The sequence below is a fragment of the Vicugna pacos genome, chromosome 7 (assembly GCF_048564905.1).
Source record: "Vicugna pacos chromosome 7, VicPac4, whole genome shotgun sequence".
NCBI classification, from domain to species: domain Eukaryota; kingdom Metazoa; phylum Chordata; class Mammalia; order Artiodactyla; family Camelidae; genus Vicugna; species Vicugna pacos.
In genome coordinates, this window is record NC_132993.1 from 70,531,315 (window position 1) to 70,557,746 (window position 26,432).

Consider the following 26,432-nt stretch of genomic DNA (forward strand, 5'->3'; position numbering starts at 1 on the left):
CCTCGAGAGGGTTCCTCCTAAAGGGTTGACACTACAGTGAGATTTGGAGCTTTAGAATAAAGAAGCAGAGTATGAGAAGCAAGCACTGAATGTGGGTCATGGGGTTCAGTCACTCTTAGGGTACATTTTGACTTTGGAAGCCACCTAGGACAGCTGTCCATAAGGACTGAGGGCTTAGTATAGTAGTCTCAGTGGAGGGGTATTATGTGTCCAGAATACAGGAAAACTGCTGAAACAAGGGTCTAGATAATGCTAAGAGTGTGGAGATTGCAACCAAAAAAACCAACTCTCCCATTCATGCAAAACCTCCTACTTCTTTAAAGTTCATGCCTTTTGTCCTCTTCTAACCTTCCAAGCCAGTCTGTCAATGGATTTATTCCTCATAGTATTCTCTCTCTAATTAGTCAACATTTGGTTTTTACTTTTTACTTTCTCATCAGTATATAAATTTGCTCCCGTATCTTATATCATTAGAAAAAATCTATTGCACCTTTTAACTTTGAAGTGTTTCTTTGCTGTCTTATTCTGCAAACCTCAAAAAAGATGTAGACCTATACCATGTCTTCATTTTCACCTTCGCCCTGTGGTCAGTCCAGTCCAATCTGACTGCCGATTTCATTCATGGTGAAATTGTTCTTAATAGTCACATTTACCCTCAGGTTATCAAGTTTAATGGGGGACATTTTCTCTTTATATTTATGCTTGGTCTTTTCCCGTTATTTTAATGTACCACTTAGTATTTCCCCTTTCTTCAAACACAAGTTTCTTCTGTTAGTTTTCAGGAAACTCCACTTTCCTAGTTTTCCTATTTCCTCACTGTTCATTCCTTCTCAATTTTCATTTTAGTATTTCTTTTTTTACTGTAGCTCTAATGTTGTCTAAATTTAGGGCACAGTCTTAGCCCTCTTGTCCTTAATGTCCATACTTTCTCTCTGGGCACCTCATCCATTTCATTGAATTCAAATATAATTCTACTCAAATCTCTCTTCTGAACTCTAAGTTCATTTAACCACTTACTACTTCCTTTTAGCTGTCTCACTAACATGGCACTAACCTGCCCAGATGGACCACTGCTTCTGTTACTTCCTCCCCCAGTATCCTGATCATCTGTTAATTTCCTCATCACAAATGAGATCACTTCTGCTGGTTCATTTAGCCCAGCTTTCTCCCTCTGCCATAACCCCTCATATAATCCATGTGTAAATTTTGTTAGTGACAACTCCAGATATGTCATGCAATCTGTCATTCATTTCTCTTCATCTTTACTACCACTATCTTTGTCCAAACCACTGACATCCCACAAGCAGAATAATCTTGAAATTATTAACCAAATTATGAATCAGGTAGTCCACTCTGTAGTCCCAGGGAATCCACAAATTTGTTTTACAGAATCGTCATGGTCCAACATACACCTAGTTAAATAAGATTTTAGACTGTCAATTCAATAGATGAGCATGAGACCTTTTTTTTTGAAATCAATACACAATTTTATAAGATAGTGGAAAATGTAACTTTGCATGTCCTTTTGACACATTTTGGGGACCAAATAAGATGAACAAGTTGTAAAAAAATTTTAAACCAACAAGTCAGCCAAATATCAGAGTAGTTTAAGTAACACAAGCCTGAATTTAGAAAACAATGTGCTGCTTTTCTCAAACCGCCTTTGAGAAACATGCCTAAGTAGCAGCAGCAGTAAAATCTAGGCTGTACAAGTAACAGCTAGATTAAAAAAAAAAAAAGCAAAACGTTAATTTTGGCTCAAAGTAATGGTACAAAGTGTGAAGTTTTATAGGAGTTCAGTTGTAAAATAGCAATTGCAAGATGCCTGCTTCTGCTTTGTTGGAAGACATATTATGGTGTGAAGAAGACAGTAGTCAAGACAGCTTGTAACTGCTGAATGTGGTAGAAAGTCAGTTACCAGGAATTGCAGTATTACGTACCATGGGATAGATACTATATATTAACTAGATTATTTGGATTCCAAAATTTATAAAATTATCACATTGCAAAAACTGCTTTAGTTATAATGTTTCACCACTGTAGGCAGTTCTCCTGGGGGTTCTTATAAGAATCACCCCGAAGCCCCCCCTACCCCCCCAAAGAACTCTCACTACATTTTCCCCACAAGGTTCTCAGTGACATCCTCTTGGGGTGAGGTCAAGACATGGAGAACCCTTGTGGAGCCAGCAAGTGCAACGGATTGGAATAGGATCTGTCTCTCATGTGTGTTAAAACCAAAGAGAGCTTGACAAAACACTAACTGGAGGGCTTATTAGATATGAAAATAAATGATGAGGCTAAATGCAGTTCTAAAGCTTGGAATATAAGGATTTGAATGGTTAATAGAGTTCATATAGAAAAGAAAGTTGAAAGTAATCAGAGGCTCAAAAACAATCTAATTGGGTTCAGTTAATACCAAAATAACAATAATAGAAATAATCTTGATTGCTCAGTCACTTTCCTTTTGAAAGAATATTACCTTGTTTTTATAAAAATATTTCTGTGTCATTAATTTAAAAATCATGTGATAAAGATAATTATGGAAGAAAAATTAAAATCTCTGCTAATCTCTACAACTCCGTATATTCCTTTTTTACATGTAGTGAGCATCATGATGTTCAGTTTACCTGTTTATCATTTTTTTCATGTATTTTTTTCATGACATACACAAACATTTTTATAGATGCAGTATTACATAAAGAATATACAAACTGGTAATCAGAACGTGTTCTATTTTGAGTAAATTAACATGTTTGTGTTTTCTCTCATTTTCTTCATACATCTCCAAATATTGTTAAGTTATTGCTTTTACATTCAGATTTAACTTATCTATAACCACAGTTTCCACAGTGTTTAATCCTCGTTCTGTATTTTGATGAATTAAATGCTACCAGCAGAACTTCTATGATAGCTCCTCTATTACTGACCTTCTTTCTTTCTTTTTTTTTTTTAAATTCATAATTTGATTGAATGGATTTTATTGTGAAGCAGTTTGATCAAAAAGAGCTGGGAGATGGTCTAATACCTGAATTTTTGTGTGATTGAGAATATCTGGGCATTCCATTTTGGATTTGAAGAAAACCTTGGCTAAGTATGCATTTTTTTCCCCTCAAAATTTTGGAACCTTGTTTCAGTGTCTTCCATCATTAATACTGGCCAAAAAAAGTCTGAAGCCATCTCATTCTGGCTTCTGTTACTCATCCTGAATTGAGTAGATTTTTTTTTAACTGATTCCATAATATACATTCTTCATTCTTGAGGTTGCACTAGGGATAATATATCTTACTGTTGATTGTTTAATGTCTTCATATTAAAGTTTTAATTTCATTTCAGAGATGAGATGTTTACCTTCAACATAGTTTTGAATTTTCTGTATAGTTTTCTTTCATGCTTTTTCAAAATATTATATAGTGTAAATTGGACCTCCATTTCTGTTTTCCATAACTGGTATCTTCTCTATTATAGTCTATTTTAAAAACATCTTTATTCATTTACATTTCATTTGGCATGATTTTCTGAATCCTGTCTGGAATGATGGTCTTCTCATATTCATCCATGCTTTTCTTGTTCTCATGTGGCTTTGTTCTCTAAATAATCTTTTTTTTCCATTTCCCAGTTTTCTCTCTGTTATGGCAGCATCTATGCCAATTTTTATTGGTTTATAATCTAATCTTTTGAACTCCCTCATCTTTTATTTTTTTCCTGGCTGTCTCCCTCCACCCTCTATTTTAAAGAATAGGTCTATAATTTCTCTGACACTCTGAAGAACCCTGGGTCTCAATTCTTTCTTTTATTTAGGGTTTCATGTATTAGTTTTCCTTTCTTCCTTCCCTTTTCAAAAAATGACTATGCACAGGTTCCTGAGTCTGTGGAGAAACTAATGACTTGATTGAAGACGATGAGGGAAAGTTAAAAAAAATAAAATAAAAGAGAATCCCAAAACAGTGCAGGGCTTCTGCCAGTTGGACTGTTACAGTAAGCATAGTCTCACTAAGGTAGAGTAGTCTCTGCTATCTTCCAAAATATACTCTTTCCTTTGCACCTTTCCAGTCAGTTCTTAATGTTCAAGAAGTCGGTATGAAATACAACAAACTAGTGAATATAACAAAAAAGAAGGAGACTCCCAGATGCAGAAAACAAATTGGGGTTACCAGCTGCAGAGTGGGAGTAGGAGGCACAAAATATTGGGTATGAGATAGGCTCAAGATTCTATTATACAAAGTGAGGAAAACAGCCAATATTTTGTAATAACTATAAGTGGAAAGTAACCTTTAAGATTGTATAAATTTTTTTTAAAAATTAAAAAAAAGAGGTCTGCAAAACTTATGGTAAAAACAATTATGGCATGGCTTTTCTTGTAGCAGTATATGATGATTACTAGTTCTCTTTCTTACTGGGATTTATACCTTTTTATGTTTACAGCTAGAATTTATTTGGTAAAAAATAGAAAACTATAGATAATAGTAGTATTAATTGTATTTTCAAAGGCAAAATAGGGAATATCCATTATAAATGTTCCTGAAAATGTGTATTCATTATCCCCATCATAGCAGCTGGGTATTATAAATTCTATTTTTAAATTCTTAGAAAATGAAGAAAAGAAAGTATAATGTAAACCAGTACAAAGATAAAGAAAGCAGAAAATATTCTAAAACAAATACCCTAAAGTTACCATTAGGACATAAGAAGTGTTGATTCTCAGCTTATACTGTGCTTCTGACTCCATTGCATGGGCTATTTTGTTGTCTGATATTCAGCCTGAGATTATTTTTTGAACCATGAAGCAAGTCAAAACCCATTCTATTTAGAAGTGGCGTACTCTAATAAGTACAAGTGCTAACCAAGGTGCTAGAGAGAGTTCGCTTTGGTTATTTCCTGTTGTGAGATTTTTAGCTAATCTCTAAACCATAGTTTCTTCAAGAATAAAAAGGGAATAATATTGGTACTAATAGAACAGTTATTTTGACACTTTATGAAAATTATTCATGGAAGCCTTCACACAGGTCTTTGACAAGTGGATTAAAGCATTTAAGATAAGTGAAATTGTCTTAGCAATGCAATTTAGTTTTCTTTAAAAACTTGACTTGTATTCCTTCTGCAGAGACACTATCAATACATTTCATTGAGATCAGTTATGCTTGCAAATATGTTGTCTGTTTTGAAACATGTTTTTAAAGGTTGCAGAAACAACTATGAAGTGTTAAATAAGGAAGGCAGTACAGAATCAAAATACCCATTTTGACAAATTGTATTCTTGCTTTGAGCAATATGCATCTATATATATATTTTCAGCACAACAGTTTTAAGCTTTTAAATTGTATCAGTATTGGAATCTCATTACCTTAAAGCTTAAAATCTGTAAAATATAGTAAGTTTTATAGTTCCACTCTTTTATTTCAAAATCTTTAGTATTTTTTATGTTTTGTTTGTTTATGTCTTTTTATGTTCTGAGCGTTTTTGATTTTTAGATAAAGAACATTCATTACGCTCGGGAGAGACTAGATTACAGAATATAAAGTGTAATAAATCTAAAATATATGCTTGATGGTTGCTAAATTCTTTTTGCATCATTTTTGTGCAGAGTGAAAATGACCAGATACTTTATTGACGATGACTTAAGCCCACCTCTTTGACTGGAAGGGAAATGAAACTACCTGACAGAGACCATCACTGTTTCTGTTATTTTAATATAGATGTTAATCCTGAGCCTTCCTAGCAATGTCTATAGTTTTTACAGAGTTTTCTCTGAAATTCTGATTCATAAAGTTATTAATTTGATAACCTACATTTTAATCTCAAAAGTTCCTTCTATCTTGCAGGCTTTTAATTCTGAGTTGTGATTTATAATCATTTACCAGTTTGTGGTAGCAAGGGAGAATGATGGTAAACAAGAATAATTTTAGTTCACAAATGAGTATTCACATTGCATGCCATTTTCATCAAACTCTATTTTCTTATCTGAATGAACATAGAATAAGCTCCAAGAGAACATTATGAAACTTTAGAACACTGGATTCTCTGGCCTTGGGGGCTTTGTATGGCTTACTTTTCTGCTGTTGCCTTTCTTAGTACTCTCAAACATGAAGGGTATCTCATTGATGATTATGAATTGTCTTGAGTCACGCCATATGACGCACAGAAAAATACAGCAATGACAAGAAAAGCCAAGGTCTCTGTACAAAAGCGCTGCCTGGCCATGTTGAAAGCTTTGTGAATTTACAGTGAAGATGGGCACTTGTACTATAATTCATAGCTGTGCCTGAGTGCCAAGGAGCCGTATCTTTCAACAGCTTTCAAGTTCTTCAAGAGATGTAAAATTCAAGGTTGCTGTTGAGCAAATAAAATTCATCAAATACTTTGATTTCAAAAGGTATAAACATCTATTATGTGGTTTGAGAGGAAGCCTATTTAATCATGTTAACGCTATTTGATAATGTGGAAACTAACATTTAAACAACTTTCACAACAGATAATATGCTTACAGAGAAAAAGTCCAAGCATATTTTCATGAAAAAGTGAAATTTACTTAGCTTTCCATTTCAGTTCCCCTTTCAGTCCCATTACAAAAGAACAAAGAAAGAAAGAAAAATATAAGTGATTAGTAGTGAAGAATAGTTTGGCCATTGTCTGTTACGTGAGATTCTGTACACCAATCTTTTTTTTAAAATTGAAGTGTAGTCAGTTACAGTGTATCAATTTCTGGTATATAGCATAATGTCCCAGTTATACATATGTATACATATATTCATCTTCATATTCTTTTTTATTAAAGATTATTACAAAGATACTGAATATAGTTCTCTGTGCTACACAGAAAAAATCTGCTTTTTATCTATTTTTTTACATAGTAGTTAAAATTTCCAAATATCAAACTCCCAAATTTATCCCTTCCCACTCCTTTTCCCCCAGTAACCCTAAGATTGCTTACTGTATCTGCGAGTCTGTTTCTGTTTTGTAGATGACAAATCTCTTTTTGGGGGAGAAAAATAAGTTTATTTACTAGTATACTATAGTTCTTTCTCAGTTATACTTTTTAAGAGGTATAGTTAATGTAAATGAAGAGATATATTTTGTTTTTTCTTTTTAAAAAAAGTAGGGTAACAATATATAACTTGGGAATATAGAGCGTAAATCGATTGCACAGAAAAATTGGGAGACCTGATGTCTGAGTTGCTTGCCGATTGATTTCTGAGCTCTTCCCTTGTTAAAACCTGATGTATGGCGTGAGTTTAACTGCTCTTACGCTTCCCTGCAGCTTTATTTGTGCAGGGCAGTTTGGTTACAAACCATTTCCTGCGAGGATACCTGATAGCAAAAGTAAATAGGAACCAAAAGTAAAGAGAAGGCAATGAAACAGGTAATTAAACAGACATTATTGTGTTGATTGTCACTCTCTTTAAAAGCCAGATTTATTGAAGGAAAGCAGAAGTGTGTAGGCAATTCAGTTGACTGCACAGGGTGCCAACGTGTTTTATGTAAAATCCTTTTTTTAAATCATGCCAATAGGTATTTTGTGATGACCCTTGGCATCATTTAATATTTTAAACCTTACATATTAGCACCAAGTCTGTAATGATGTAAAACTTCACATGTATTTCTAAACCTGTTTTTTTTTTAAGTAAATTGAAATCTTCTCAGAGTTAGATGAGAAGGTAAAAAATGTATTACTATGTAAATACTGACAGTAATAAGCAAGTATGCCACTCTTAGTATATTTCTATCCAAAGGTAGCATTTTGCTTTTGTGCTTGTGCTTCTCCTTAACTTTTAGCTGGCTGTTTATGCTGCCCTCTAGTGAAATATATGGTAATGAAAACAGTCGTTTGTTACATGCTGTCTTCATGCTGCTGAAACCTTATTTTCTGTACCCTTTCACCCTTTGACTGTTATTTTACCCTTCATGTCATCTGCATTATACTTGGACTTGCTGGCAGTAATCATCCAGGGAGATTTGGAGAAGCATAGAGACCAATTTAGAGGAAATTCTAGCTTTGTTGAGCTGATTTCCTTTTGCTAATGGTAAAAAAACAAAACAAAACAAAACCAAAAAAAAAAACCCTTCAGAAATTGAGAGATTAGGATTTAGTATTCCCATACTACAGATGCTAATTTGGTTTATCATTATATTTATTAATCATCCACAATTAAACATATATATGTAAATACAAGTATTAACATACAGTAGCATACTATAAATATATAGAATACTAGTGTGAATTAGTAAATGAAAGAAGGACATTGATTTACTCAAGAGGAAAATACAGGAGTCTTTGGTATTAGATAGACAACATTCCAATTCTATTTTTCTACTCACTAAGTAACTTAGAGAAGTTGGCTTACCTTCTGAACCTGTTTCCTCATCTGTAAATTATAATATACATATATTTAATATTTGAGATGAGCGTTACATGAAATGGTATAGGTTTCCATACTAAGTTATGAGTAAATGAATTCAACATTATCATCATTATTGTTATTTAAACTCTGTTCTACAAAAGATAGCTCTACAAAGATCAATGGCATTTCTTTTTTTGAATCATCTTTATACCTCCTTAAATTCAGTACAGGTCTTTGCAATATTTATGCAAGCAAGCATGTATGTTTAATGTACTGTGTTGTTCTTTCTTCTACTGGGACGAGAAATGAGTGCTTATAATCTTAGATTCTTACACATTTCTTAAGAAAAATATTTCATGTAAAGTTTTGTGCTGGCCAATATAAAAAAGAAAGTCTTAAAAGAATGATATTAGATTATTGTCTGCTCTTTGTGTATGTAAATATATAGTACTTCTTATATATGGAAACGAGAGACAGAGAGTGATTGACTATTTGAAGAATCTTTGTTTGCTCAGAAAACACCTCTGAAGACTTACGCCCATTCTGTTTTCCAATGTCTGCCAGGCTTTGATTACAGACTCAAGGCAGAATTTCATTTATCCTTTTCATCAGACAAGGAGAATGATGTTGCTTGCTTTCTCCCAGTCTGTCAAGAAATTTGTGGTTAAATTGAATGCTTAATAAGAGGATTATAGGCTCTATATCCTTTCCTCCTAAGTTTTTAAAAAATTATTGTTGCTGAATTATTTATTTTAACTGGCCTGTTCAATAGGTGTTTTGTAATTTGCTCTAAGAATGGAATCGTATGTCTTAAAACAATGATACTTAATGGCAGTTGGTGGGTGGAGAGAGGAATTCAGAAGAATCTCCATCAGAGCATTGCAAATACAACTTTCTTGATAGCCCTACACAAAATCCAGATACAAATCAGTGACTGGTTAATTAAACATCTATAAGTGCTCATACAAACATCAATGAAAGTGAGACGGGCCCGAACCTGGGACCCTTGGCTGCAGTGCTTGCATAAGCTGGGACCTGGGACCTGGGACCCTGGCTGCAGTCCTTACACCTGGACAAATGTCTCCTCAAGCAGCAGATACAAAGAAACTGTAAAGGACTAAAAATAGCTGCATGCATGCACAGTTGGGGGCGGGGCAAAAAATTTAAAAAGACCAAAAACACAACTGCCACTTCTGAGGTGTCAGAAGCAGAAGCAGGGTATTGTGCACGACCCCTGCACACAGACCACCAAATGGGTGGACAGACCATCTAAGCCACCCCTCCAACCCGACCTCTCCTACCCTCACCCCATTTAAGGGACCAGCTCGCCCCAGCCCCTCCTGCCCCCCACCTCAGGGAGCGAGCAAGGGGACACCTGTTGTTTTCACCCCCTCCCGCTGCAGCACCAGTCCCAGTAAAGCCGTGCCTGAATTTTTCATCTGACCTCTTACCAATTTCTGTTGGTTGAGTTCAAGAACCCTGGTTGGTAACAAAACCTGTGGTTAAAAGTTTTAAGGCATTGAAATTTGTGAAAGTGATATTTTGCCACAGATAAATTTGTATGCAGAGTCAGCGGTCTATTATACTCTTTTATATAATCTGTCATTTTTAGATACTACTACAAGTTCAAGAGACATTTAAATGAAGACTAATGAAAAATGGTAAAATGAGCAACTTTCACCTGTGTGATTGCACAATTATGCTTATAGAAATTGGACTTAATCTTCTGACTGACTTAACAGGAAATACAATCTTTAAATAAATTTATATTTATTTTCTTAATGATATGTAATTTATTACTTAGTTCTTTGCATCTTACTTTGTTTTGTTTATACCAGTATGCCTTTAGTTTAGAAATTATGCATCCAGAATTTTTATGGTAGATGGTCCTGAGTCCTTTGTATGAATTCCTCAGGAAGCGAGGCTCCCAAGGATCTCTAGCAAATAGCTGGTAGCAACAAGATGTACATTACTTAGTGTCACTTAAAACACCTGGTTTGTAAGTTCTGCCAAGGTGTAAGCCTTTTGTGTCTCTATTGACGTAGGGAATGTCCACCATCTGGGAAAGTTAGACCATTTGACCTACTGTGGGAGTTTAGATGGATCACATAAACTATATAGTGTGAATGTAAGTGTGTAACTACCCGGCTGGTCAGGTCATGGATATCTACTGGGCGAACACAGAGAGGACCACCATCTTTCTCAAACCATCAAAAGTCAACAAACTGCTGCTATGCAACCATTTTGATGATGTCTTAGAGAATGTCAAAATAAGAATTAAGTTAAATGAGCAATGCTAGATAATTATATATGTAAAATTGAGAATATTGAAGCATACAGTGCATGTGATTAAAGATTTGTTCCAACTTTGCAAAACAAATATCCCTTGGCCTTTCTGGGCAGTTAAGTTTTCTAAAGCCTGAGGCAGTTTGTAATTTGGATGTCATGCCTTTGAGATCATTGTTTGAAATTTCATTTCAAAGCTAGTGTTCAGTGATACAGCAGCCTCCTCCTCCCCCAAATTCCTGCAAAAGTATTTAATTTTTAAATTGTTGGAAACAGTATAAAATGTACTTAAACGCTGTATTAGAATCTTACAAATTATGTGCCAGATTTAGCACATAAAAATACAGCATGCCCAGTTATACTGAATTTCAGATAAACAACACATATCTCTTTTATATGAGTTTGGAACGTACTTTTACCAAAAAAAAAAAAAAATCATTATCTGAAATTCAAATTTAATTGATGTTTTACCAGGAAATGTTATATTTTAAATACTAACATGAGGCTCAAATTCGTAGCTCAAACTTTCCTCAATTTTCTCTGCTTATTAAGATTTGATTTCTTTTTTTTTTGTACAATCTCCAAGCAATTTCTAAACAATATAGGTTCAATCATATAGCTGTAACTTTTGTATCATTTTTTTGATGGTAAATGGAAACTCCATTATGCATAGTAATATTTATGAGCTTGATTAATCAGTTTTAGGTTTATCTTGTGCTCTGTTGATATATAGTTGGAAAAATTTACCTTTAAAATGTAAAATATAGAGGATAATTTCACTTGATCTACTTTCAGCTTCCTTGTTTCTCTTGGGTGTTTCTAGAGCTGTTGTTTTTACTAAACAGATAATCCACGAAAGTGGCCAAAATATACAACAGATTGGAGGGAAAAACACAGCCTTCTAATTTTGTTAGGGAGGAAATTGTGTCTGTAAAGGTTAATTGGCTGCTAATATATTCCCTTCCTACTTCTCACCTGGATATTGACTTTGAAATTTCTTGCTTCTTTGAATGAAAAGTAATTTTCATACTGAGTTTCTTAAGCAGGAGGAGAGAAGTCAATCTGATCAAAAGATGAGTATGTTGATGTGTTCCTTTGTTCAGTAACACATCCGAAGCACAGTTTGAAATGTAGACAACTCTGTAATTGGCTTGGCTTTTCTGCAGTATTTTTGCTCTCCACTGAAGTGACACCAGCCTCAGCCTCTTGTGATTGAAGTAATTTCATTTAGGCAAATCTTTAGCTGATCAATCTATCTTTTCCTTCAATTCCTTTGTTTAAAACCATCTAAATTTTATTATTTACACTAAGCCAAGATGAATGCCTTTTTTTAATTTTAGGAAATTTTTATTTGATAGTTCAATCTTCTCTGATTTTACTGTATTTGTATAATGACATCACTGAAACAAATATACTTTGGGTACTTAAGTAATGGCCTTGATTATAATTGTACAAAATAGTCTTCAACTAATTTGAATGCCAGACAATAATATTATATATATATTCTTAAATTTTCAAGGTCCTTTCAGATAAGTTGCAGTATTAAATTATCACTTCAGCCCTTTGAAGTTGGAGTTCTTTGCCCATCTGATAATTGGGAAGACAAAACAACTTTGGGTAGATTCATTTATTTACTGCCACAGACTAAGAATTGGACTATGGAATAAAACTCAGGCCTTTTAACTTGTTATGGAGTGCATTTGTGTTGTATCATGCATCCTATGCTTGGTACAACTTTGTTTATAATGTTTTGAAAAACGCAGAGTTCTTCATTTACTACTTTCAAGAAGAAAGATTACATTTTCTAAAAAAATGATACATTCTGAAAATTAAAATGTTTAATTTATAAAAGTATGTCTCGAAAAAAATGAAGCAATAGTTCACAGAATTCCCTTTCCGTGTCCCTCTTTTTAAAAATTTTGGACAACAAATGAAATACATTATACAACTTAACTAGGACTATGTTGAGAGTCTTTTGGATTACTTGAGAATCTTTTGTATTGTGGCTTTCATAAATGAACAGTAACAATAATGAATGTTTTAATTAGAGACAAGTTATATCTGAATCAGTGAATAGTTCAAATTTAAAAAGCTGTTTGAAATATGACTTAATTAAGTGTAGTTACTAAAACTAGGCTAATGAAGTATGGGCTACTAGGAATTTTTTTGTTTGTTTCCAAAGCAATTATGTATTATTCAGATGGAATGGAATGCTTCTAAAGTGTCAAAAGTGATTCCATTTATTTCTCCTGCAGTAACTTTCCTATCTTTGTGCTGTTAGCAAAGTGATTTTTACAGAGAGGTGGTTCATATTTAAATTACAGTCTGTCCCCTCCGGAAAAAAAAACAAAACAAAACTGTGATTTCTGCTCCAGTTAAATACAAGTGAATGGCGTTCCATTATATTAATGAAAGGTAGCCGCAGTTGGCCTAGAACTGCTGTTCATTTCTGCAGTAATGGAGAGATTGCCAAACTCTGTGTAGTAGGAGTAAAAGGGTTGATTTAAGTTAGTTTGTGGATGTTTCTGTCTTAACATGTCCACCCTCAGAAACACAGTTATTATTTTTCAGACAAGTAAATATACTTTGAGTTGACCTTTTAAAACATGAAGAAAAATAATGATGTGGAAATTCTTCTTACACTTTTACATGTTTCTGCAGAAATGTCAGAGATGTTTCTAGTCGAGGGGGTGGAGAAGAAGCTTTGCCTTTGTTTTTCAGAACTGAAAGATGTGTCTTTTGAGTTCTGTTGAGTGCTCACAGGAGAAGAGAAGCAAACTTTATCAAAGACTGACAAACACAGATGAACACACAGCTCCTAGGTCCTTCTGTGTTACCTAAAGAAAGACAGTTGCTGAGTGCAAACATCAAAATATAGAGGTGGAAAGATTCTGGAGACCACAGATGTCAAGTAATTCAACACTTAACAGGTGAAGAACCAGTGCGTGAGAAAGTCCCAGTAGTCAGTGCTTAAAGTCATTTGTTTAAGTCGCGTGCTCAGTATATATTTCCAAAACGCTCACTGTGTGCCTGTTGTAGATGTTGGTTCCCTTCTCACATCTCAGCACATACACACACTCGTGTAGCTTCATATTCTAGGTGTCTGCAGGTCTTTGCTTGAGGGCTTTCTGTGGTGGCAGGAACCTGCGGAACTGAATGCCTTCAGCCAGCGATGACTGGTGTGGGGAATACTACCCCAGTCTTCTCACCCTTTGGATGTAGCAGTGTTGAGCCATATTCTAGAATCCATCAGCAGTTCCTAGAGGAACTTGGTTGCCCAGCTACTTTTTTTTTTTTTAAAAGACACACCTTGTATTGAATTTCTTCAGCTCCATATCTCACTTCTCCACTCTCCTATTGATATTTTCTAGGATTATCTTCCCAGTAAGTTATATTCTTAGTGTCTGCTTCTGGGGAACCAAATCTAAGACAGTGCTAGAAACCTGTCCTTAAAGACCTTTTCTGTAGAGGTTAAAAGTAATTAAGCAGATCATACAGCAGCCTGGTGAGGAGGGCAGGTTTGCTCAGTCATCACTGACAACCTAACACGTTGAATACAAAGAGGATGGAGACTTTGTCTCTCCCCTCGCAGGGCTCAGACATGTGAACAGAATATGGTTGGTAAGTGTAATGACTTAGGAAGTGGTTGTAGCTCATCTCTGGAGCAGGCTTTCACTCTTTAATTTCATGGAACAAACCAGTAAAGTCACCAGTGTTGTTCTCCCTGGTTTGTAGAGGAGGAAAATACCAGAAGTTGCTATGGAAGATGTTAACAGGGATACCTGACGTTGACTTGAGGTAGAGAAACTAGGAAAGTTTTCTACAGCAAGGAAAGCTTCCTGGCTGTAATTTGGGTGTGGAAGGAGTTTACTCCAGAGTGCCAAATGGGGCGGGCAACACATTCTGCTCCACTCTGGTATTTCTCCCAAAGACGTCTTCTCTTTCCCATTTTGTTTTGTACCTATAAGAGAAATCAGGTCCTATATATTTCACTCTTAGCTCTCTCCTTGAGATTTTTTTTTGCTTTCCAGCCCAACTGGGGAAGTTCTCGTCAATCCTTCTAATGGGAAGGAACATCCCTTATTCCACATCCCTAGTTCTTTCTAAGAATGGCTCATTGTTGAGACTTCCTAGTTTTGTCTTTCTGCATAAAGTTATCCATTTTTGAAGTTTATAAATCTCCTTTCTACTTTAACAAGCCTCCTGGCTTTTGAGAATGTTGCCTCAGAGAGACTTAAAGCTAATACAATATCCAGGCTAAACAATGATGTATTTGTATTAGCCAGAATTTTCAATGTCTGAAAATAGTGGGGAGTTGGGGTGGAGGGGAGAGATGGGTGTGAAATCCAACAAGCAATGTGATACTGTGATGCAAGGTTAATTAGATTTTTATCAATTTATTATTTTCAAAAAGATCATACCTATTGTGTATCCAAAGAATTTTGTAAAGGTTAAATGACACAATGTATGAAAATGCCTGTCCCCTAAAGGACACATAATAAATGTCTCTTCTCCTCCTTCTTCCCCATCCTACATAGCTCCTCAAACCCAATGGAAGATGAATTAAACTGATGTAGCGGTGACCAATTTAATCTTCTTTGAAGGTCTGATTTTAGCTAGATTATTTTATACTCAGTAATTCATTGGCCATAGTATAACTCCATATATTTTACTTTAGTATGATAATTTTCTGAAGTTGATAATGATTAATTTGGAAAGGCAGTGCTAATATTACCTATGGAAAAATTAACACAATTCTTTTGCTAGGAAATCATATATTGTTATGATCAAGTACTGTTAACTTGGATCATGAGTCAAAAAATCTGTGAGTTGTCTAAGTCAATAGGAAGAAGCATAGAAAGTGGATTATTTTGATGGATTAAATGTTAATGTTTTAGTTGATTTTATCCCAGTCACAGATTAAAGCAAGTTCCTCAGAGTTTGCTCAACTCTGGACTGAGGTTCCTGGGAGATTTAGTGGAAGAAAATAGTGTATTTATCTTTTTATGTTCTACTTAGGCTTTTATCCTACAGTTTAAATAATACATTTATCAATATCCTTTAGAACACTGAAAAAGCTTATAGGCAGATTCTTATTAAAGTTTATCAGATGAAATCAATTGCTGTAGCTCTTAATGTTTAATAGGAATTGATCTCTGAAGTTCAAGAACATGGAACTCTGAAATCACAGTCCACTTGGAATTCCTCCTTGATTTCTTATAAGAGTGAAAGTGGTCAATGTTGTAACTTATTTGGAGCTTTATTAAAGCTATATACTTTTTCTCTACTCCAATGCATTTTGTATATGTGTGTGTGCACACGTGCATACAGGTTTATTTGTGTGTTTTTTGGTTATTTTTACTCTAGAATTTCTAATAGTTCCTTATATGCTTATGATAGTCATTTTTCCATTTATCTGTCCATTCATTGGTAGTTCATTCATTCCAAACACTAGCATTGAATATATACATAATAGAACCATGTCTCTACTCAAATCAAAAGAATTTAATTTTCTCTCCTTTTTGGGAAAAAATTGCTTCTTTTGTGAAGAAGTAATGAACATTTCCTTTGGTGAATATTACAAATGTTTCTTTCATCTAGGATGAGAGCTCCAATTGTGTCGCCAGCTTCATAGTACATAAAGCTTGGGACTGGAGTACCTAATCACTTGTGTAATTAGGTCATTATACATAGTAAAGGTTGGATTTATTCTCTTTTGCTGTGACCATTTCTCTTAGATAGTTTTACTTCTTGATTGGTTAATGTGGTGGACCAGATACTTACTAATACTTCAATTTTCAAGTACCATAATGACAACAGTAAAAAAAAAACTATTTAACAAATATATAATGACAGTTACCTGATGAATAAATGTAAAATAGTGTTTACTAAAAGTAACAGAGGCAAGCTTTAAAAAAAAAAGGCCAAAATTAAATTCACATTTTAAAACAACTGATAAGGCAGAGGTAAAAGAACAGATAAGATAAATGAATGTCTCAGAGATAATTAGACATTCTCCTTATTATTAGGTGAACATTAAGTATATAAGGAACTCACTGATCTATAAAAGTTCAAGCAAGTACTATTGACTGTTAGTAACAGGGAAGTAGAGTGGAAAAATACATTGTAGGGAGTATGGTATTTGTGTTAGTACTATCAGTTGTAGGAGTTAGAAACCTCATTCTAACATACATAACGGCAGTACTTGGAAGGAATACGTACTTGCTCAGGGTTAAGAGGACCTCTGTTAAACTCGGTTTAAATACTGTTTTGCTTTGAACATACAATTGAGATTGATAATATCCTACTCACTGGTGTAATTTTAACAATCAGGTTCTCAAGAAAGCATATGTATTTAGGTTTCTAGCACAGAGCTTGGTACTGTGTACAAAGCTCAAGGTATATTTATACTTCTGAATGAATGCTGAGAGTTCAGAGAAGGAATAGATTATTTGTATATTTCCATTATAATCATTGAGCAGCATCTTAGCAATACTATTATTACACTTTCATCATTTTGATTGGAACTGTGATATTCAAGCATATAATCAAGTTTTATATAATTATTCCATGTTGTATTATGTAACTCATTTCTAATGGCTAGTGAGTAAAGAAATTGATAAAAGAATTTCTAAAATAGTAATTAGTTGCTGATATACTACTCACGAAAGATTAACTTGACCCTAGGAGGGTTTTGACTTTTAGTTCATTAGAGAAGTATTAAAAAATATTAAAATGTTTTTTTCTTTATGTATGAGCTAAGAAAATTTTCATCTCTTGGCTCCTTTGATTTTTGGTTTTAATCTTCTGCTAGAATTTTAAATTTAAGACCAAAAAAAAAGTTTCATGCCATAACACATCTGGATTTTTATCTCATAAATCTTTTTGCAAACCACTGAATGTGGTTGAAGAAAAGATGGAAGACGCTAGTTAGCTTATCTACAAAACATGAACAGACTCACAAACATAGTAAACAATCTTATGGTTAGCAGAGGAAAGCAGGTGGAAAGGGATAAATTTGGGAGTTTGAGATTGAAAATGTTAACCGCTATGTATAAAAATAGATAAAAGATGAATTTCTTTTGTATAGCACAGGGAACTGTATTCAATATCTTATAATAACCTGTAATGAAAAAGAATATGAAAACAAATATATGTATGTATATGCATGACTAGGACATTATGCTGTACATGGAAATTGACACATTGTAACTGACTATACTTCAATTAGAAAAAAAAAAAAGAAGATTGGACACACAGGAAAGAAAGGGGATGAAGGAAGACGCAGGAAGGGCTAACATCCAGGGCACAGGAGAATTCGTTCTAGAAGAGTTATAGTCTCGTAATGCCTCCAACAGAAATAAAAGTTCAAGCAAGTACTGTTGACTGTTAGTAACAGGAAAGTAGAATGGAAAAATACATTGTAGGGAGTATGGTATTTGTGTTAGTACTATCAGTTGTAGGAGTTAGAAACCTCATTCTAACATACTTAAGGAAAAAAATTTATTGATTCTGTAATTAAGAAGCCAGTAGATAGGTGTAGCCTCTGACATATCAGGATTGAGACTTTAAGCAGCACAGCATTTGTAACCATAACCAGTCATGGAAAATGGTATACTTCTGAAAAAGGAATAGGGAAATGAGACGCTATCATTGGATAGATTTAGGCACCTGTAAATGTCTGTGGTCAGAAAAATAGAGTGGTATGATTTGCCAGCCATCAGAATCATGTGATTGGAAGAAAGTTTCCCAAAGATACTGGAGTTTCTGAATTAAAAAAAAAAAAAAGACCAAACAAAGCAAATCCACAGGTTTACTGTTGTTTTTAAAACATGACAACCACAGACTTAACTCTTCATGAGGCTGCTTGTGTACTTTTCTCCAGCAAGATTTCACAGTTTGCGTGTTGATATGGACAAGCAAATTTTGGGTCTTTAACAGAGTTGGAGTTTTTCCAGGCAGGAGTGAATGAGGATGGATGTGTGAAGGAGATAGGGGATTGGACAGAGAGTGCTTAGAATCACAAAGAAGTTTGGAACCTAGCAAAACATTTAATGGGAATTTAATGGACAAGTTGCATATAGAAGCAACACTTAATTATCGTTTGTACTAGACTTTCTTATAAATTACCTCATTTAATTTGTCAGATTAAAAATGATAGCAGCTAGTAATTCCATTCCTTCTATACTCGGCTACTTAGCATCTTTGCAGAAAGGACTTTAAATAAATAGACTCAGCATACTACCTGATCTAAGAAAATAAAATTATAAGTATTTTATTTTAATTCATATATATGTACCAGATAAAGCTAATAGAAAAATTCTATGGATATTCCTGATTTTTATTCTTCGTTATATAAAGTAATGGCTGATAATATTATAGAGGACACATGTAGACCTACACTAAACACTTCACATCAGTTGTCTTCTTTACTACCTCTTGTCACATAATATCAATGCAGGTTTATCACCTTCTTTCAGACCAGTAATCTGACAACACTGATCTCTAAATGGACCTGTGCCTGTCTTTACTTTTCAGACTTTTTATCTTCATAAACAATGTTTTCATGCATTTCAAACTCCAAACAGATATAACAGCATAAAAAATACCTTTTTTCAAGGACTGCTGTCTTTATTCCTCTGCTTACTTTTAGCTGTCTTTAGAAACACTCTCTTACATTCACCCATTAACACCTCTCCCCAACACACACATGGATGTACAGACAACCACACACCCTGCTCTCCCCTCAACACTTTCTTAAGTTGTTTCATTCACACAGTCAGTGCTGCTGATTATCTCATCTCAGGTACTGTGGTTGACTTAAGCACAATCAGTATCAGTGGGGTGTATGGTTACCAGGTCAAATTGTTACAACAATATATGAATCCCAGTATTTGAGTTAAAGGATTTGAGCTAAACTGTGGATATTGGTTGGCGGGCATCATTCACACAATTTGTTTATAACAAAGAGTATCCTTAATGTTCATCCTATTGACTTCATATTTGGAAATAAAGAGCGATAAAATGACACTAAGAATCAGACTTTTTTAAAAAGTGACTTCAGCAGACAATAGAGTTGCCCCAGAATCATCAGACTGTCGATCAGATGCAGAGTAAGTGTGTAACCAAGAAAAAAGAATTAGTAAATCAGACAGGAAGTTAAGATATATTTGAATTTTGAATGTATCACATATTTCAGATACTGGCTCTGAAAACCTCATTTTCAGTTCCAATATTTAAATCTTCTCCTTGGCAACATCCTACTCCCATGTTGAAGCTTTGTTCTTCAGCTTCAGATTTTTAACATAAACTATTCATCAGAGGCCACGTTTATAGGAAAGTGGCATTCAAGGGACTGTCACTCACAATATACATTTTTAAGATGGAATGCTCTATTTTGTCCAGATTTAATTTTTGACTCCCAGTAGACACTGGGAAACTAAAGTCATTTATCTCTCAACTTGGTGCAGGATGGTTTAAATTTCAGTAAAGGGCGGTATTATATTAGCGTGAACCATTTGGGTAAATTTATTTCCAGGAGATAATAAATAACTAAACTACTTGGTTAAAAATCAGAAATGAAACAATTTGTTCTTGTCATCTGGTGGTGCTTAAATTGTGAAAAATAGCACTCTAAAGGTTCAACTAATCTCTGAATCTAGTTTGAGGGTATTGCTAGCTTCGTCCTATCACACTACTCGTAATGCACTGAAAACCTCTGTGTTTGGTGTGAAATACCTTCCAAGATGGTTTTGTTTAATAATTTGCATTAAAATGTTTAGCCAGAAGGATAAAAGGGAAGCAAGAGGACTCGATTCTCTAATCTGTGCCTGTGCCTGTGATAATTAGTTTATGTGTATAGTTTTGAAGTCTTCAATAATACTGATAGAACTGTGTAATTTCTAGAGAAGGGACTGAGGGAATTTTGAGTGATACGGCAGATAAATGATTCAGAAAGACACACACACACTTGCAAATACATATGCTTGAATTGATCAACAGAGGAATATGTCAAATATCTGAAATTCGTAACTCTCACCTATTTTGAAACCTGAGAACATTTTGGTTTATGTGGTCATACCAGTCAAGGATATTAAGATACTCTTCAGTTTTAGCGGGTTGAAACAACTGATCCAGCTGCCCAACACCTTGTCAACGTGGGAATCAGGAGGACAAGAACTTGCCTCTTAGGTCAGAGTGTAGATTGTCCTCATCTTTGTTTCTCCAAAACTTGGCCCAGAGTGAGGTCCCAGAGTACTGTTGAATGAATGGGGTGTGGCTCCCTCTGTTGGTTGTGAGACCTCAAAATCTCCCTGGACAAAGTCTAGGTGGGATGAGGAGAAGGAATTCAGCTGGTACTTTTGCCTCTTCTCTAACTCTGCCCCTTCAGACCATCGAGTTGCTTTTATACAATTTCCTCTCATAATTTTCTTTTAGCACAGAGTTAATTTTAACCAAAATTCATCCCTATAAAAACATGGAACATGGAAGTTGAGCTAATTCAGTGTCAGTTGTCCTTTACTCCTGAGAATTGTCCTTTAACCCAGTCCTCTTAAGATTGTTTCTGGTGTATGTTGATGACTCAGTGATATGAGTGATTTTATTTCAGACTGCTTTCGTTTAACATAGCTGCACACATCTGAATAAATTATAGCAGGGCTAATATATATTTGTATAAAGCAGAGAAGATGGCTTATAAGGGAATATGATAGGAAAGAATTATGACCACCAAATTATTTGTCTCAAGCTTACGTTTAAAATTATTTCTGAACCAAGTAATTCTGAAACTATATAAACAGAAGCCACAGTAAAGCAAATCACTGCAATTTTCCCTAAGAAACGATGATGAACAAAAATATTTTTATATGATTATACAAATTAAATGTTCTGTGAGTATTTGCCATTTATTTTAGTGTCACACTGCCATGTATGTGGACTGGGTTGACAGATTAAATGCACAGTTACACCTTCCCCAATCCTGATGCCCTACAGAGATTTATCTTTACTAAAATTGATCATTTGAGCTTTTTTGTTGGGTAAAAAAAGGGAATAATGAAATGTGCGTGCTGTCACTGCAAAGTGAGGTTGAAAAAAAGCTTCTGAGCCAAAAGCAACGTCACATTGATTGGAGAAGGAATTTTGTTTTAAGACAGTGGATATAATCAGTTTCACATACCACGAAGGTCTGTGTTCTCTTAGTAGAACATGACAACCTATCTAAGCACACGTATTTGATTATGTGCTTCCTAGTTATGCTGTTTTTCTATAAAGAGTTACACTTTTGTTTTCCTTTGCATTTATATTTTGACCATGTAAGAAATGCACATTGTGTAAAGAAAGAGCTTTTTTAAAAGCAAGAATATAAAATGAGTATCAACATTTAGCATGTGATATTATTTTATGACCAATGTATTTTTTTTCAATTAGCTTCTTAAAAAAAAAGCCAGTTTGAGGAATTACGTGTCTTCTAAAGTGCAGAAAATTTTGTGTAAAGGCATAAAACTTAAATAAGCCTAGCAATACACATTTTTAATAACAGTTTTAGAAGGAATGTAGAGCTTCTAAAAGAAGACGCAAGTAATAGGGTTTCATATATAATGTAACAAAGGAAAAAAATTTGGAAATTCTAAAATAACCTGAGATCTCCATTTTAACTTTTATTTTGAGTGGAAGGACAGTGTATCTTAATACAATCAAAATACTTAGTTAAAACTAACGTTTCTTTATCATACTTTACCCTCTTCTGATGTTGTATATGATACTCTTCATCTTAGGTTTAATAAATTATCTTTATTTGTTAATGTTTATTTGTAAATATGTTGCACATAAGAAAAAAGTCGACTAATCAGTTTAGTCCATTAGATCTAGCACCATGGACCAAGTGTAATCCCACATAAGTTGTTTTATGTAGTTGATCTGTGTGTGTTATTTTACCTAAAGGATAAGGGTAGATACGTTTAACTTATTTTGTGTCTCTGTTGGCACAGCAGTATTTGTATCTAGGTATTGAATGAATTTGAAAATGATGCTGCTGAACCGCTTGAAATTTAATGTAGTTTCACCTTGTTTTTCACATGTTTCCATTCTGTAAATATAAGCACTCAGTTGGCAGACATAATATTTAAATGAAGGTAAACTTTTTCAATGTTTTAGCTTTTGGTGGAATCCACCTTCTAAATTGAAAATTGTCTCCTAAGTATAAATTAACAGGGTTCCATGGGGGATCAATAAACTAGTAATTGGATTTGGGTCTCAGGAGAATTCAGAAGAGTCTCTTGCTTTGTGTATGTGATAAGTTCTGATTTTGTAATTTAATTTGTTCCAAAACTAATGCTGTAAGTAATGTTTCAGGAATTAGAATTTTATGTATGTGGAAATTGTCTAGCTACATAGTTCTTTTTTTAAAAAAAAATCAATTAAATAGTAATTTAAACAGTTCTAATGATTCTAAATGAGAAACTGAAACTCAAGGGTTTCACTCAATATTATGAATCATATGGTCTTGTATTTATCTATGTAGGTTTTGGTTTGGTTATGTGATCTTCAGAGAGACCTCTGTTTTATAGATCTTCATTATCACATTATGTTTCTCAAATCAAAAAAGGAAGGTAGAATCAGTGGCAAGAAGTCTTGGAAACAAAACAAGATCTCATTTTTCTCTTGAGGATTTATAATGTACGCTCATACACTAAGGCCATGTCAAGTCCTACTGTTCAGAGACAGTTTTAAAATGTATTGTTTATTCTGAAATCACAACCATAGATTACTTTTGCCTATATAGCATCTATTATATCTTGAAGAACTAGTGATTTTCTTTGAAACATACTTTAATCAGCACTAATTTAGTCTGTTTTTCCCAAATACTTTTAAAAAATTTTTGTAAATTGTTTCCTTTTAATAAAAGTCCATGTCTGTAAATGTTTAAGAAACACAGAGAAGTACACTTCTGCCTAGTGCTCAAGTTACTACTAAAGGTATCTAGAAGATGGACTATGCATATCTTCGATCAGTTCAGGACGAGAAGAAAGGAAAAAGAAATCAGTATAAGTAGATTGTTTTCATACTGCATGGAACCAGCCTGGTAGACAAAAAGAATAGGAGTTTAAAATTCATTGACAGTTGTTTTATTTGTTCTTTCTCATTTCCCCTCTATAACACAGTGGTGTCCATAGTTTATATTTATGTCATATTTCAACAGCATTGATGGCTAGCAGAAATCTCAGCACACGTTTATTCTTAAAGAGCTGACAATTATTTGCCACTTGGGTAGAATATGAGAACATTAGAGTGTTGGATTAGCTGGTATTTTTTGCTATCTAAATTCACACTCTTAATCCTTTATCTGAATCTCATCAAGGAATTACTGCTGGTATCATGCAGATAGACCTTTCAAGGATAATTTCAACACTCAATATATATTTTTTAGAAGTCATGGTTTCAGCAAAGTATTAACAAGCCACTTACACATTTTTCTTGAATTATCATATTTGTCATTTCATGGTGTAGGGGGGTGTATGTGGGTTTGGGGTGTGTGTGTGTGTGTATATGTAAAACTTATTTGCATTATGAAGTTTTAGATTTTTTTCTTGAGAAATTGTTCTCAAAGTTGTACTGAGGTATTTTCCCTCAATGCACGGTGTGCTTTTTGGCTATCACTGATATAGTGTTTTAATATGTTCTTAGAAAATATTGACTAATCTTGATGGATCTTTGTGGAATATATTGTAAAAGGAATACTATGAGGGGTTTATTATTTAAAATATGAATAAAATGTATTCAGCGTTTGATCCAGTATATTTTTATGTTTTTAATCAAATCAATAAAGCATTTGTCTTTTCTTTTTTTTTATAGAGCAACGAAGTTGTCTACTATAATGCTAAGGATGATCTCGATGTGAGTATTAAAAGTTTTATATTAAATTTCAGGGTAAACTTAGTTATACTAGGGTGATTGGCTTTACAAACAAGCTGACCTAGCAGATTTAGTTGGATTCATGCTCCAGTTCAGCCCTAAAATTGTCGTCGCCCACAGGGCATTAAAACCTATTAAGTTCAAACTATTTTTCTCTTGTCTAAGACACGCTACAGGTGACTAGGTGATTCACATATTTTGTTTTAACTCTGCATATTCTTGGAATCTGCTAACGCACTCAAGTTTGCTGGAGTTGGTCTGATTCTTGTAAAAGTTTTGAGAATCTGCAAAGAACTGTAAGATAATACATTTACACTGTGAAAACTTTTTATTGGAAAAATTCAAAGTGCTTTAGATGTACTAATACCATTGCTCTTGTAAACCCTTAGATGTTGAATAAAAATGAACCATGTTTTATGATTAGTATATTGATTGGGCTGTCACAGAGAGACCTAAAGTAAAAGCACTAAAACAAGACAAAAGGTTATTTGTCTCCCATGTAACATTCTATGTACAAGGCCTAATATGGCAACTCTCAGTCATCCAGGCCCCAGGGTCCTCCTGTCCTGTTTTTTGCTCTCTTCAGTATACCCTTTGCATGTGTGGTCCAAGAGGGATGCTCCAGTGCCCACAGTGAATTTCCCATTCTAGACATCAGGAAGGAGGCAGATGGCACTGAAGGACATACTCAGTGCCTTTAAGAGCATGTTCTGGAAATTGCACACATCACTTCTGTCTGCACCCATTGTCCACAGCTTAGTGACTAGTCTTGCCTAGATGTAAGAAAATGTGGAATATAACTTTCTTTCCCCCTGGGTAGGCATGCATCCAAGTAAAATACGGTATTCCGTTACTGAGATGAGACTAGGAAGAGTACTTGTTGAGAGTGAATTAGCAATTTCTGCAGGGATCTTCAGTTTGCTCTTTTTGACACGTTAAAGTGAATGCCCAAACTCTACCCACTCAAATGAGTGACTTCTATCAATTAAATATAGCCAAATTTTTAAACTTAGAAGTGAGGAAAAAAATTCTCTTTTATACTAAAATGATTATAAAATTACGTGCTGTACTGAGTATTTTTTTCAGTCATCCTCAATGCATGTGTTTTGATCACTACGAAGAAATTTTCTTCTGCAATAGAAATATTTACCACCTTAGAGTGAAATAAAGTTAAGAAATGTAAGTCAGTGTTGCACTTTGATATTCACTTTAGGATTTTTACTGTTTACACCTTTTTTTGAAAAATGTTGCTTATGAGATGAAGTGTTAAGGGTTGTAAAATGTATTCATCCTTACCAAAAGTTTTGCAATATAGAGCTGGATTTAAGTGGTTACTGTAGTCCAACTTTATACATGTAGTACTTGATATTTCATATATCAAATGCCATCTTGTTTTGATTTGAATTGGCTTACTATCACTGTTCTTTGCTGTACTTTTTTGTGTGCCAATATAGTTGTGTATTTTCATTGCTCAGATTCCACAAAGCCATATCCATTACTAAAAATTGGTGATTGGAGATTATATAATGTGAGTTTATCATCTTTTACACCAGCATCTAATGTCTAATGAACAAAAGGGAACTAATTGGAGCACTAAATATTGAAATAATATTAATCAATTAATAAATTTATCCTCATGTTTGAAAGGGGATGTGAATATCTGAGCACTAAATACATATTTTGTTTTAGATGTTAATGCCGACTGAGGGAAGCTAACAGGTTGTAAGTACTGAGCCTGTGGGTATCATTTTTAACTTTTTCTCCAGTTCTGCATTAGTAGGAGATTATTTTGTTTTCGTAGGCCTATGCCTAATGGAGTATTGGTTATTTCTCTATTTCCCAATTCTCTTACATCAGTCATTTTCTTTCCATTGCCTGACAGTCATCTGAGTTTAGATA

The 26,432-nt window shown here is 34.1% G+C and overlaps 1 protein-coding gene across 5 annotated transcripts in view; it reads left to right on the forward strand.

The window, feature by feature from the left end:
* CACNA2D1 (calcium voltage-gated channel auxiliary subunit alpha2delta 1) overlaps positions 1-26,432 on the forward strand; it is a 420,595-nt gene that overhangs the window by 228,009 nt on the left and 166,154 nt on the right. For all 5 annotated transcript variants that reach the window (XM_072965120.1, XM_072965122.1, XM_072965123.1 and 2 more), the window contains exon 5: positions 24,474-24,515. In XM_072965120.1, the coding sequence (XP_072821221.1) occupies positions 24,474-24,515 (42 nt within the window). The remainder of the gene's footprint in view (positions 1-24,473; positions 24,516-26,432) is intronic.